The sequence below is a fragment of the Budorcas taxicolor genome, chromosome 4, assembly GCF_023091745.1.
Source record: "Budorcas taxicolor isolate Tak-1 chromosome 4, Takin1.1, whole genome shotgun sequence".
Classification (NCBI taxonomy): domain Eukaryota; kingdom Metazoa; phylum Chordata; class Mammalia; order Artiodactyla; family Bovidae; genus Budorcas; species Budorcas taxicolor.
The window spans coordinates 34,682,067-34,695,389 of record NC_068913.1 but is presented as its reverse complement, the minus strand read 5'-3'; the positions used below and the strand labels follow the sequence as shown (position 1 = coordinate 34,695,389).

At 39.1% G+C, this 13,323-nt stretch overlaps 1 protein-coding gene across 1 annotated transcript in view; it reads left to right on the top strand.

Annotated features, from left to right (window-relative positions):
- The window catches only part of LOC128046260 (phosphatidylcholine translocator ABCB4-like), a 78,888-nt gene that overhangs the window by 46,281 nt on the left and 19,284 nt on the right, over nt 1-13,323 (top strand). Inside the window, 3 exon segments of the mRNA XM_052638383.1 lie at nt 4,094-4,227; nt 9,387-9,453; nt 11,675-11,825. Coding sequence (XP_052494343.1) covers nt 4,094-4,227; nt 9,387-9,453; nt 11,675-11,825 — 352 coding nt within the window.

Below are 13,323 nucleotides of genomic sequence, written 5' to 3'. Positions count from 1 at the left end.
ATGAAAGAGTAAGGCGGGCAGAATCAAGCCAATCACGCTCTCATCTAATTTCTTGAGTAGGTGGAAGTGTTGTGAAGATACTATTGCTGGTATACTTTGTTGTTGTTCAGTCACTCAGTTGTATCCAACTCTTCACAACCCCATGGACTGCAGCACACCAGGCTTCCCTGTCCTTCACCATCTCCTGGAGCTTTGCTCAAACTCATGTCCATTGAGTCGGTGACGCAATCCAGCCGTCTCATCTTCTGTCGTCCCCTTCTCCTCCTGCCTTCAGTCTTTCCCAGCATCAGGGTCTTTTCTAAAGAGTCAGCTCTTTACATCAGGTGGCCAGAGTATTGGAGCTTCAGCCTCGGCATAAGGCCCTGCGAGTCATAGTGACGAGTCAGGCTGTTAGTTGTTTAGCTTCTCAGTTTCTTTAGTTTCTAATCTGGGAAATCTCGTCATTGTCTCTTGGGTGAAAGTCCTGTAGACAGCAATCATACAGATGATAGGAGTCTCAAGGATTTAGCCTCCATTCCTCTCCGTATAACCTAAGCCTAGATAATTAGTTTTTCCGTATCTTTGTTTCCTCTCTTCCATAAGGGGACTCTGTTTTTTAAATTAATTTTTACTGGAGTGTAGTTGCTTCATAATGTTGTGTTAGTTTCTACTGTGCAACAAAGAGAGTCAGTTGTACGTATCTATATATCCCCTCATTTGGGGATTTCCTCTGAGCTATATAGTTAGTTTTCATCACTTTTCTATTTCATACATGTTACCAGTAGTGTATATGTGTCAATCCCAAACTCCCAATTCATCCCACCCCACTTCTTCCCTGCTTGGTGTCCATATGTTTGTTCTCTGTGTCTGTGTCTCTGTTTTGCAAATAAGATCATCTATACCATTTTTCTAGATTCCACATATATGCATTAATATATGATATTTTTCTCTTTGTAACTTAACCTTTCTCTGTATGATAGCTTCTAGGTCCATACATGTCTCTACAAATGATCCAGTTTCATTCTCTTTTATGGTTGAGTAATATTCCATTCTATATATATACCACAGCTTCTTTGTCCATTCCCCTATTGCTGGACATTTAGGTTGTTTCTGTGTCCTGCCTATTGTAAGTAGTGCTACAGGGAACATTGGGGTGCGTGTGTTGTTTTGAATTATGGTTCTCTCTGGAAATATGACCAGTAGTGGGATTACTGAGTCACCCTACCCATCAAAGGGGACTTTGTTACATTTTTTAAGTTTTTCAACAGCTCCACTTTTAAACTTCTCATAAATTATTTTCCTCAACTGCATCAAACTTATGAGAAGGTTTAAAATAAAGTTACCAGAGAAGCCTTGTGATTCTCCCTTCAAGATTGCTTCCAGTGTATGGTACTCCATTTATTGAGAGAAGTGTGGTTGCTAGTCCTCATTTTTAAATTGTGGGATGATCTCAATTAATAGAGGCTAAAGAAATTAACCAAGACTAGATTTTAGGGAGGTCAATTTAGGATGGTTGATATGGGAAAAGGTTGGATTAGGGAGTGAATTTTAAAGATATTTCTAGATTCTAAACAAGTAATGGGAAAAACTTCACTGTGCATTTCATTGCTATTTTGTAATGCAAGGGGAGCTTGAATCTCTTAACCCTTTGTATGATAATAATAATAAAAGTAATAATGATTATTCACATCTGTATTAGGCTATATAGTAATTGCTGCACATACATTAGCTAATCCTCACAACAGTGTTATCATGTAGATACTACCATTATCATCAGTTTATAGAAGAAACTCAGGTTGGTAGAGTGAAAAGTCATTAGCTTAAGATTACATGTCTAAAAAGTGATCTGCTCTGGTCCTCTTGAATCAAAAGCCCACTTTCTTAACATTAGACATCCTATCTCTTCTCCAAATGGCTAACAAATTGATAACATGAAAATTTCCCTAAAAACAGGCTGTACTGACATCCTGTTCTGGGAACTTTTTTTAACTAACGAGGAGAAGGAGCAAAGAAAAGTGATGGGGAGAGACTGAAGGAAAGAAGGAAGATTATAAATATTCCTATAGATTTCTATCTTTTGGCAGTAAGATTTCATTACTGAAGAGACGTTTTTGAGTTATATAATGATGTTTGAGTAGGGATGTGTCAATGCTTTTGTATTTTTATAAAAGTAAATATTTTTGTCCAGAATATTTGATGTTTGTAATGTAGCATGCAGACATCTTGATACCAGATTGTCACTGAGCTGTTACTGTAAAAAGATCCTAATTAGATTTTTAAGATTCAAATTTTTATGAGTAGCAGTTAAGATCTGGTTAGTGTAGATTAGCCAGTCGATTTGTTTTAATAAATATTTATTAAATGCCTGCTGTGAGACAAGCATTGTGTCAAGTGCTAGAGATAGAATTAAAGACAAATAAGATATAGTCTCTGCCTTAGTGACCTTACCATCTAATGTGTGAGACAATCAAGTAAGCAGGTAACTTTAAGTGTAAACTCAGGGTATTAGGCCAGCTCATAGGGAGGAGTGACTTGCTGTAGAGATCACATGTGGCTTACAAAAAGAGGAGGCCTTTGAAATGTCCTGCATGATGAATAGGGATTACCTATCATGACATGTGAGCTTTCCCTTGGTTGATTAACTATATTATTAGAAATACCAGAGGGATCTTTTTAACAATACCAGTGCCCTAGGCCCACCCCCAAAGATTCTGGTTATTTAGTTTGGGTGGAGCCTAGACATGAGTACTTTTTAAAAGAAGCCTATTTGTTCTTAAGTGTTACCGTGGTTGGACACCACTCGGATATTTCAGACATTGTTCATAAAATGCTGCTTGTGGACAAGAACACTTTTACACTTCTTGATGTTGCTTAGAGAGAACATGTTACTGGGGAAAAGAAAATTGAGATAAATAAATGTTACTTGAAAATAAAGAGGCAGAGGTTTTAAAATATAAAAGCTATTCTTTCTTAAGATTGAACAGCTTCCTTAGGTAAGAATAATTATTTCAGAAAACTGAAGAAATACTAAGATGTCTCTCATATCCCATTTAAGAATATTCAGAATATAAAATTGTTCCCATGGACTTATTACCCAAAGTCCTGCATTGAAATATTAATACACACAAAAGGACATTTGTTCTTGAACACAGATGAAGTTATCTAGGTCTGGAAGATTAGAATGGTAAGTGCCTAAGGACCTGTCATGGGTTGTTGACTAGAAGTGAGCAGGTGAATGACGGATGAAGGCTTGGGAGAATGGTAGTGAATGGGTGGTAATGATTAGTCAGCCTGTGGTTCCTGCTGTTGCTAGGTACTTATGGGCTACATATTGTTCCATTTCTTTGAAGTATCCCTCTGAAGAGAAGAAACAGTATTGCCTTTTAATTTTTTTTCTGTTTTTCCAAGAAGAAAAAGGTTTAGGATGCAATAGGTAACATTTTTTTTTCTTTTTTATTATCTTTCTTACTTTATAGTACTTATGTGCCAAGTCCTATGCTCAGGACTACTCAGGCATTACTCAGGCATTGTTGTATTTGATTCAGAGAATACTCATACTCTGAATACTCAGGCATACTCATTACTCAGGCATTACTCAGGACTAGTCAGGCATTACTCGGGTATTGTATTTGATTCAGAGAATACTCATAAAGTGGTTACTCCAACTAGTCCCCTTTTAGAGTCAAGAAAAGTGGTGTTCAGAAAGGTTAATTAACTTGCCTGGGGTCACACAGCCAGTAAATAGCAAAGATGTGATTTAAATGAATGCTTAACTGGAAGCACAAGGAAGGATAACTGTGTGCTCTCTGAAAGACTGTGTTAGAATAATAGGATATTAACATGCAAACAATTGTGTTTAGTGTCTAGGCCCTTTTTGCTTCATTTACTCTGATTGTATTGTTGAGAAAACTACGATCCAGATCCATTAAATAGATGGTCCAAAATCACACAAGTAGGTAAAGTTAGAAAGGGACCAGACTTAAGGCTTTTTGACCCCAAGATCAGTGTCCTTTCCACAATCTCACACTCTACTGCCCTTTATTTTGTTGTTTTTGCATTTTGAGTTACTAGTCTGGTTTTCTTTTTATTTTGTGTTACAATTTGTCTCCTGAAGGTCAAGTAACCTGCTTTGGTTATGGAAGTCCTCGTAGCTTCTGGGACTATATCAGAGTGGCTTGCCGGAAAGTTTCACAGAACTGTATCTGCAGCATTGAAAATATGGAACATGTCAGTTCCTCCAGAGCTAAGGTAAGACATCAGTAATAATGTGCAGGGTGTGTGTACGCTCTCAGACTAAGCATTTTAACCCAAATAGAGAATTTAACCTCTTTGCTGTATAGAATATTTTTCTTTGTTGAAATTAAGCACTTGACCAAATTTAACATCTTTCAGAGGCTTAATTTTTTTTTTTTACTAGTTATTTTAGAGTGCTCTTAAATCTTCTCTGTTGCCCTATAAGTAGCAAGAAGGCATGAAGCTAGTCACTGTGAGTTTCTTTTTTGAGAGGCACGGTGAAATCTTTCCAAGTCTGGGAAGTTTCAGCATCTCTTTGTGTCCTGCACTGGCAGTCCGCATGTCAGAGTCTGTTCACATAGTTCCAAAATGTGATTTGCCTTTTGTACCAGGCTGATATTCATATTACTGGTGCAGAAGCAGTGGTAGGTAAAATTGCTGATGCCTTGGCGTAAATTAAAACAGTGGCATCAAACTATTCTAGTGGTCATTGAGTTCTTCCTCATCATGCACTCAGTCAAAAAAAAAAGCCAGTTTCACTTAATGTCTATATTGGTAAACATTAATTTAATTAAATCTCAACCTTTGAAAGCCTTTCTTTTTAGTATTTTGAGTGACACAATGGGAAGCATGCATAAAGCGTTTCTGCAGCATACTGAAATATGGTGGTCATCTCAAGGAAAAGTACTCATGCAACCGTTTGAATTGTTAGCTGAACTAGATGCTTTTGTTGTGTAATAGTATTTTTACTTGAAAGAAAAACATTCAAACTATAGCTTTTTTGACTTAGGCATTTGTAGACAGTCCTTAAATAAAGATGAATGAAGTAAGTCTGTTCTGACAAGAAAAACAGCTTGACAAATATTTGTGGCCAACGTTAAAATTAAAGCTTTCAGGTAAAAATCAGAACTTGGGAAAACTTAAAGTGTATTCACAAGCTTGATAGCTTCCTAGGACTTAAAAGACTTTTCTGATAACGTTAATATTAACAAAAATGTATTTATCTTGTTTAATGGAATGTGTAATATTTTTAAGTTAGTGTGTTAGTCATGTCTGACTCTTTGCAATGCCATGGGTTGGGGCCCACCAGACTCCTCTGTCCATGGGATTTTCCAGGCAGAAATACTGGAGTGGGTTGCCATTCCCTTCTCTAGGGATCTTCCTGACCCAGGGATCAAACCCGGGTCTCCTATATTGCAGGCAAACTCTTTACTGTCTGAGCCAATAGGGAATACATTGAAGTCAATAAATGTCTTCATTTCTAAGTCAACTATGACTAGTTTTTTTGTAAAAAAGTTTTTCTCATAGATGTTTAAATCTTTTTTGTTTCTCTTTTGCTTTAGCAGATTTCATTTTTGTCACAATTGTTATCTTAGTGGTCCTTTGGCCTCCATTTTCTTGAACTATTAAATTTATTCATTTATTTGCTTTCTAATTGTCTGATTGAATACAGGTTATAAAAATGTGCAATTTGAATTCTCTTTTACGTCTTAACTGAGTTTGTATCGTGGCTTCTGTAGGTTAAGATGAAAAGACTTGTTCAGTCGCTCAGTCATGTCCAGCTGTTTGTGACCCCATGGACTGCAGCACGCCAGGCTTCCCTGTCCTTCACTATCTCCCAGAGTTTGCTCAGACTCATGTCCATGGAATCAATGATGCCATCCACCCATTTCATTCTTTGTCGCCCCCTTCTCCTCCTGCCCTCAGTTTTTCCCAGCATCAGGGTCTTTTCTAGTGAGCTGGCTCTTCACATCATATGGCCAAAATATTGGAGCTTCAGCTTCAGCATCAGTTCTTCCAGTGAATATTCGGGCTTGATTTCCTTTCGGAGTGACTGGTTTGATTTCCTTGCTGTCCAGGGGACTCTCAAGAGCCTTCCCTAGCATCAAGGTTCAAAAGCATCAATTCTTAAGTGCTCATCCTTCCTTATGGTTGAACTCTCAAATCCATACATGACTATTGGAAAAATCATAACTTTGATTATATAGATCTTTGTCAACAAAGTGGTATGTCTGCTTTTTAAAACACTGCCTAGGTTTGTCGTAGCTTTTCTTTCAAGGAGCAAGTGTCTTTAATTTCATGGCTGCAGTCTCTGTCCACAGTGATTTAGGAGCCCAAGAAAATAAAGTCTGTCACTGTTTCCATTGTTTCCCCATCTGTTCACCATGAAGTGATGGGACCAGATGCCATGAGATTAGTTTTTTGAAAATGTTGAGTTTTAAGCCAGCTTTTTCTCTCTCCTCTTTCACCTTCATCAAGACACTCTTTAGTTCCTCTTTGCTTTCTGCCATTAGGGTGGTGTCATCTACATATCTGAAGTTATGGATATTTCCCCTGGCAGTCTTGATTCCAACCTGTGATTCATCTAGCCTGGCATTTCACATAATCTACTCTGCATATAATTTAAACAAGCAGGGTACAATATACAGCCTTGAAGTACTCCTTTCCCAATTTGGAACCAGCCTGTTGTTCCATGTCTGGTTCTTCCTACATACAGGTTTCTCAGGAGGCAGGTCAGGTGGTCTGGTATTCCCATCCCTTTCAGAATTTTTCACAGTTGTTGTGATCCACACAAAGGCTTTAGCATAGTCAATGAAACAGATGTTTTTCTGGAATTCTCTTGCTTTTTCTGTGATTCAGTGGATGTTGGCAATTTGATCTCTGGTTCATCTGCCTCTAAGTCCAATGTGTACATCTGAAAGTTCTCGGTTCATGTAATGTTGTAGCCTAACTTGAAGGATTTGAGCATTACCTTGCTAACATGTGAAATGAGTTCAACTGTATGGTAGTTTGAACATTCTTTGGCGTTGACCTTCTTAGGGATTGGAATAAAAACTGACCTTTTACAGTCCTGTGGCCACTGCTGAGTTTTCCATATTTGCTTTTGTATTGAATACAGCACTTTCACAGTGTCATCTTTTAGGATTTGAAATATCTCAGCTGGAATTCCATCACTTCCACTAGCTTTGTTTGTAGCAATACTTCCTAAGGCCTACTTGAGTTCACATTCCAAGATGTCTGGCTCTAGCTGAGTGATCACACCATTGTGGTTATCTGGGTCATGAAGATCTTTTTTGTATAGTTCTTCTTCTGTGTATTCTTGCCACCTCTTAATATCTTCAGCAAGGTCCATACCATTTCTTTCCTTTATTGTGCTCATCTTTGCATGAAATGTTCCCTTGGTATCTCTGATTTTCCTGAAGAGATCTCTAGTTTTTCCCATTCTGTTGTTTTCCTCTGTTTCTTTGCAGTGTTCACTGAGGAAGGCTTTCTTATCTCTCCTTGCTATTCTTTGGAACTCTGCATTCAGCTGGGTTTATCTTTCCCTTTCTCCTTTGCCTTTAGCTTCTCTTCATTTCTCAGCTATTTATAAGGCCTCCTCAGATGACCATTTTGCCATGTTGCATTTCTTACTCTTGGGGATGGTTTTTGTCACCACCTGCTGTACGATGCTAGGAACCTCTATCTATAGTTCTTCGGGCACTATCTATTAGATCTAATCCCTTGAATCTGTGTGTCACTTCCACTTTATAATCATAAGGGATTATATTCATAGAAGGTACCCCAGTGATACAGAAACTTTATTTTCTTATTTTCAAATTAAAAGCAGGAGAGATTAACATGACAAGTATATTCTAAACCCCTTCAATATAGGGGAGAATATATTTCTATAACTAGCATATACCAAAGTAGAAAAGGTAGTTGAGAAGGTAAGAAGCACTAGAAATGTAGCACTCTTGACCTGGGTGGACCAAAGAATCCCAAACTCCAGCTGACCAGCTCTCTTAATAAGCCTTGGGAGTAGGCCCTACACAGCAAGATGCTGCCCAGCAGAGACAGATTAATATTTATTCTGTAAAAAACTGGTATTGAGTATCAAAACACCACAGAATAATTACGTTCTAAATCCTGTTTTTATATCTTTGTTTTGCTCAGACCTCAAACAGAGTCCATCCCCAGGCAAGGATACTGGAGTGTGTTGGCATTTCCTTCTGCAGGGGATTTTCCCAACCCTGGGATCGAACTCAGATCTCCCTCATTGCAGGCGGACTCTTTACCATCTGAGCCACTGGGAAGCAAGATCTACTACTTGTCTAGAGAAGTCTGCAGGCAAAGATTACACCTGTCTTTATTTATTGTAGAGCAAAGAGCAAAGTAGTTAATCTACTCAGTGAATCACATCTGCCAAGTGTCAGGATTGAAGGATTAAAGAGATATCTCACCTGGCAGGTTTACTGAGCCTTTGAACTGCAGTTCGGAGTGACTGCTAGTATGTATAGCACTCTTATCCAGCCTTGATACTTGGGAAAACGTATCAGAACCTGAGCACCAAGCTTACGTTTTAAACAGTGTGTAACTCGGTAGGCTTGGGACCAAACTACAATCTTCATTTTTGACTTCTATTTAAGAAACCAGATTCATTCTGATTACACTTTTAGGGTTATGTGAACATTTTAAATAGTGGAAGACAGGATACCCTGTGGCTCAATGATTGATTCAGTCCAGAGACATTCTCTAAATTGATTGATTGAATCAGGATTGCCTCTGTCTTCATATCGCTGTACAGCTGACATTCACATTGTAGAAACTTGCTGCCACAAGAGATGTGAACTTAGTCACCGTAATCTGAGACCTGTAAAATGTAGACATTCCCTTTCTTTGCTTAGTCTGTGACTAGTTGAGCTCATTTTCCAGGGCCTGCCTGTTCATAGTCGGTCAATGAAATCGAATATTTGAATTGAAGACTGTGACTGTAATCTTTACGTCTCAGCCATATTTGCAGCTCTTCTTTCTGCAGTACACAAGGGATCTTCCCTGGCAGTCCAGTGGTTACCACTCTGTTTCCACTGCAGAGGGCATAGGTTTGATCCCTGGTCAGGGAATGAAGATCCCGCAGGTCCACCAGTGCAGCCAAAAATAAAAAGTATAATATGCAGGAATTTGGGGACATAGGGTTTCTGTACATCAGCTTATTTAGGTGTCAGGCTAGGATTAGCTTTCTGAGAAAAATAACTTCATATCAACAGGTACCTATTTTGCTTGCTTCTGAACTTATCCATCTTCCCTATTTGCTAATGTGGGCCAATTACTTGTAAGCATAATATTAATACATGACCTTTGACAGAAGGTCCACTGTATTGGATCCTTAGTTACTATTGTTGTTTATGTTGCAGATATTTCCATTGGATTTTCGTAGCATCCCAGCTGATTTCAAGTTCAAGATTGCCTTCTTCCCCTTTAGTCAGTCTCTGGCCTGAAAGTATGAACTCTCTACTGTCATTGAGTTCTTCCTTCTTCCTGGATGTCTTGTGTGAATTTTCTTTTTCTTTGTTTTTAAGAGTGTTCTTATTTAAGGCTGTGTTAGGCTTTCCTAATTTATGGTTGCTTACCCTATGTATGCATGTATGTATGCATGCTTACCAGTTGAGCTATTTCAAATCCTGAAAGATGATGCTGTGAAAGTGCTGCACTCAATATGCCATGCCAGCAAATTTGGAAAACTCAGCAGTGGCCACAGGACTGGAAAAGGTCAGTTTTCTTTCCAATTCCAAAGAAAGGCAATGCCAAAGAATGCTCAAACTACCACACAATTGCACTCATCTCACATGCTAGTAAAGTAATGATCAAAATTCTCCAAGCCAGGCTTCAGCAATACATGAACCGTGAACTTCCAGATGTTCAAGCTGGTTTTAGAAAAGGCAGAGGAACCAGAGATCAAATTGCCAACATCTGCTGGATCATGGAAAAAGCAAGAGAGTTCCAGAAAAACATCTATGTCTGCTTTATTGACTATGCCAAAGCCTTTGACTGTTTGGATCACAAGAAACTGGAAAATTCTGAAAGAGATGGGAATACCAGACCACCTGACCTGCCTCTTGAGAAACCTATATGCAGGTGAGGAAGCAACCGTTAGAACTGGACATGGAACAACACACTGGTTCCAAATAGGAAAAGGAGTATGTCAAGGCTGTATATTGTCACCCTGCTTATTTAACTTAGATGCAGAATTCATGAGAAACACTGGGCTGGAAGAAACACAAGCTGGAATCAAGATTGCCGGGAGAAATATCAATAACCTCAGTTATGCAGATGACACCACCCTTATAGCAGAAAGTGAAGAGGAACTCAAAAGCCTCTTGATTAAAGTGAAAGAGGAGAGTGAAAAAGTTGGCTTAAAGGTCAACATTCAGAAAACTAAGATCATGGCATCTGGTTCCATCACTTCATGGAAAATAGATGGGGAAACAGTGGAAACAGTGTCAGACTTTATTTTGGGGGGCTCCAAAATCACTGCAGATGGTGATTGCAGCCATGAAATTAAAAGACGCTTACTCCTTAGAAGGAAAGTTATGACCAACCTAGATAGCATATTCAAAAGCAGAGACATTACTTTGCCAACAAAGGTCTGTCTAGTCAAGGCTATGGTTTCTCCAGTAGTCATGTATGGATGTGAGAGTTGGACTATGAAGAAAGCTGAGCGCCGAAGAATTGATGCTTTTGAACTGTGGTGTTGGAGGAGAGTCTTGAGAGTCCCTTGGACTGCAAGGAGACCAAACTAGTCCATTCTAAAGGAGATCAGTCCTGGGTGTTTTTTTGGAAAGAATGATGCTAAAGCTGAAACTCCAGTACTTTGGCCACCTCATGTGAAGAGTTGACTCATTGGAAAAGACTCTGATGCTGGGAGAGATTGGGGGCAGGAGGAGAAGGGGACGACAGAGGATGAGATGGCTGGATGGCATCACTGACTCGATGGATGTGAGTCTGAGTGAACTCCGGGAGTTGGTGATGGACAAGGAGGCCTGGTGTGCTGCAATTCATGGGGTTGCAAAGAGTCGGACACGACTGAGTGATTAAAATGAACTGAACTGAACTGAGCTGAAATCCATGCCTCTATTTTTAACCCATTGTATATCAAGAACTAACTATAGGTCTAATACCTACTGTAATTCAAAGTAGATCTGTGGGTAAAATGTATTTCCAGAAATCTGTAAAAACTAGACCATGATATGAAATTGGTTTGGGATTTCTATTGGCAACACAGTCACAGTTACTGATAACACTACAGAGGCTTGTTGCCTGCACTGATAATCGAAGGAAAAGCTGAATTTTGGTTGGGGGTTAGCAAAATTAAAAGTGTAAATTTTTCCCTGGTCAAATTCCTTAACCGGGGATTCCAGGTCGAGTGCCTCTGCTCTAAGGGGAGTTGATAGACAAAAATGTATGGGCCAGAACAAACCCCCTAATAAAGGCTACTCAACTCTCCAACCAGTTTTATATAAATAATAACATACCCTAATATAACTGAAGTATGACTCCATGTAAAATATTTTCTTTTGCCATTCTGCAGGACTCCTGATACCCCCAACTCTATGAAAAAGAAATTCTCTGGAAATTCTCTAGCCTTGAAAGCAAAGGTTCCCCTCTCCCCTCTTTTTCATTTTCTGTTTTTCTATTCCTTAAGTCCTCTTGACAGCCAACCTGTGCCTGGTTCTTAACCTCTTCCTTTCTCTCTCTCACTGCTGCTTCCTGCACACAATAGCCCACACACCTCAGGATGTGAGTGTAATCAGTGCCGCTCCATTAGCTGCAAAAGGCGAGCCATCTAAGCGAAGGTAATTACAGCATGTCCATCCTTGTCCCTGGAACCCGTGTCACGTGGGGCTGATGTAAACCTCCCTGCCCACACCTTGCAGCCAGGGCACCTGGGATTCAGCACAGCGCTGGGCGAGGGGTGCCAGCTGTCTCCCCAGGGACGCAGCTCTGCTAAGTCAGTGCATGGCCCAACACTGAGGAAAGAACACTGGAGAGTTAGGTGCTTTAAGTAATTAAAAGATATAATTTTGGGTGGCAGGACGCATTTTTTAAAATGAATAAATTCTCAGCATCTTATTTGGTTAAACTAAAAAAGATATGATGTTGTTTGTTTCTGTTAGAAACATTCTAATGGATGTGATATTTTGTTTCTGTTAGAAACATTCTAATGGATGTGATCTTTTCCCTAAAGTCTCATTGTACATCAGTGGATTTTTTCTTTTCTGACTTTAAGGAACCAAATTTAAATTTTATACACTCTCTGCATCTAGCATGGAATGATAGGCTTAACTGAAATTGATGGAAAAAATGTTGTTATTTAACAGAACCATTCTAGACACGTGTACCTTTATGTCAAATCCCAGAAGCCAGTAATAATGGATTTTACTTAATATTTAAAATTATGGTTATAATAGAATGAGTGGTATTTAGGAAGAGATTAAATTCTAAAACAATAGCAATAAGAATAAGAATAGGATTTATCAGATTTTGCCAACTATGTGCCAGCACTGTTCTAACAACTTTCTGACATTGTCCTTCAACCTCGCAATCATCTAGCAAGGTAGGCGTTAGTAACTCCATTTTATAATGGCATTTGCAGCAATATGGATGGACCTAGAGCTTGTCATCCTAAGTGAAGTAAGGCAGACAAAGACAAATATCCTATGATAATACAGAGCCTGGAAAAAATGATACAAATGAACTTATTTCAAAACAGAAACAGACTCACAGACATAGAAAAGAGACTTATGGTTACCAAAAGGGAAAGGAGGGGAGGGGGAAATTAGGAGTTTAGGATTAACATATACTCACTACTCTATATAGAATAGGTAAGCAACAAGGACCTGAATAGCACAGGGAACTATACCCAATATATTGTAATAATCTGTAAGGTGGAAGAATCTGAAAAAGAATGTGTGTGTGTGTGTGTGTGTGTGTAACTGCATCTCTTTGCACATCTGAAACTAACACAACACTGTAAATCAACTATACTTCAATTTTTAAAAAGTAATTCCATTTTACAAGTGATGAAACTAAAATCTAAAAGAGTTGAGTAAGAAATTATATCCCATAAGTAGTGACCTCTTGGGCTTCCCTGGTGGCTCAGAGGTTAAAGTGTCTGCCTGCAATGCAGGAGACTTGGGTTCGATCCCTGGTTGGGAAGATCCCCTGGAGAAGGAAATGGCAACCCACTCCAGTACTCTTGCCTGGAGAATCCCATGGACAGGGGTCAGGCTTCCCTGGTGGCTCAGATGGTGAAGAATCCGCCTGCAATGCAGGAGACCCAGGTTCAATCCT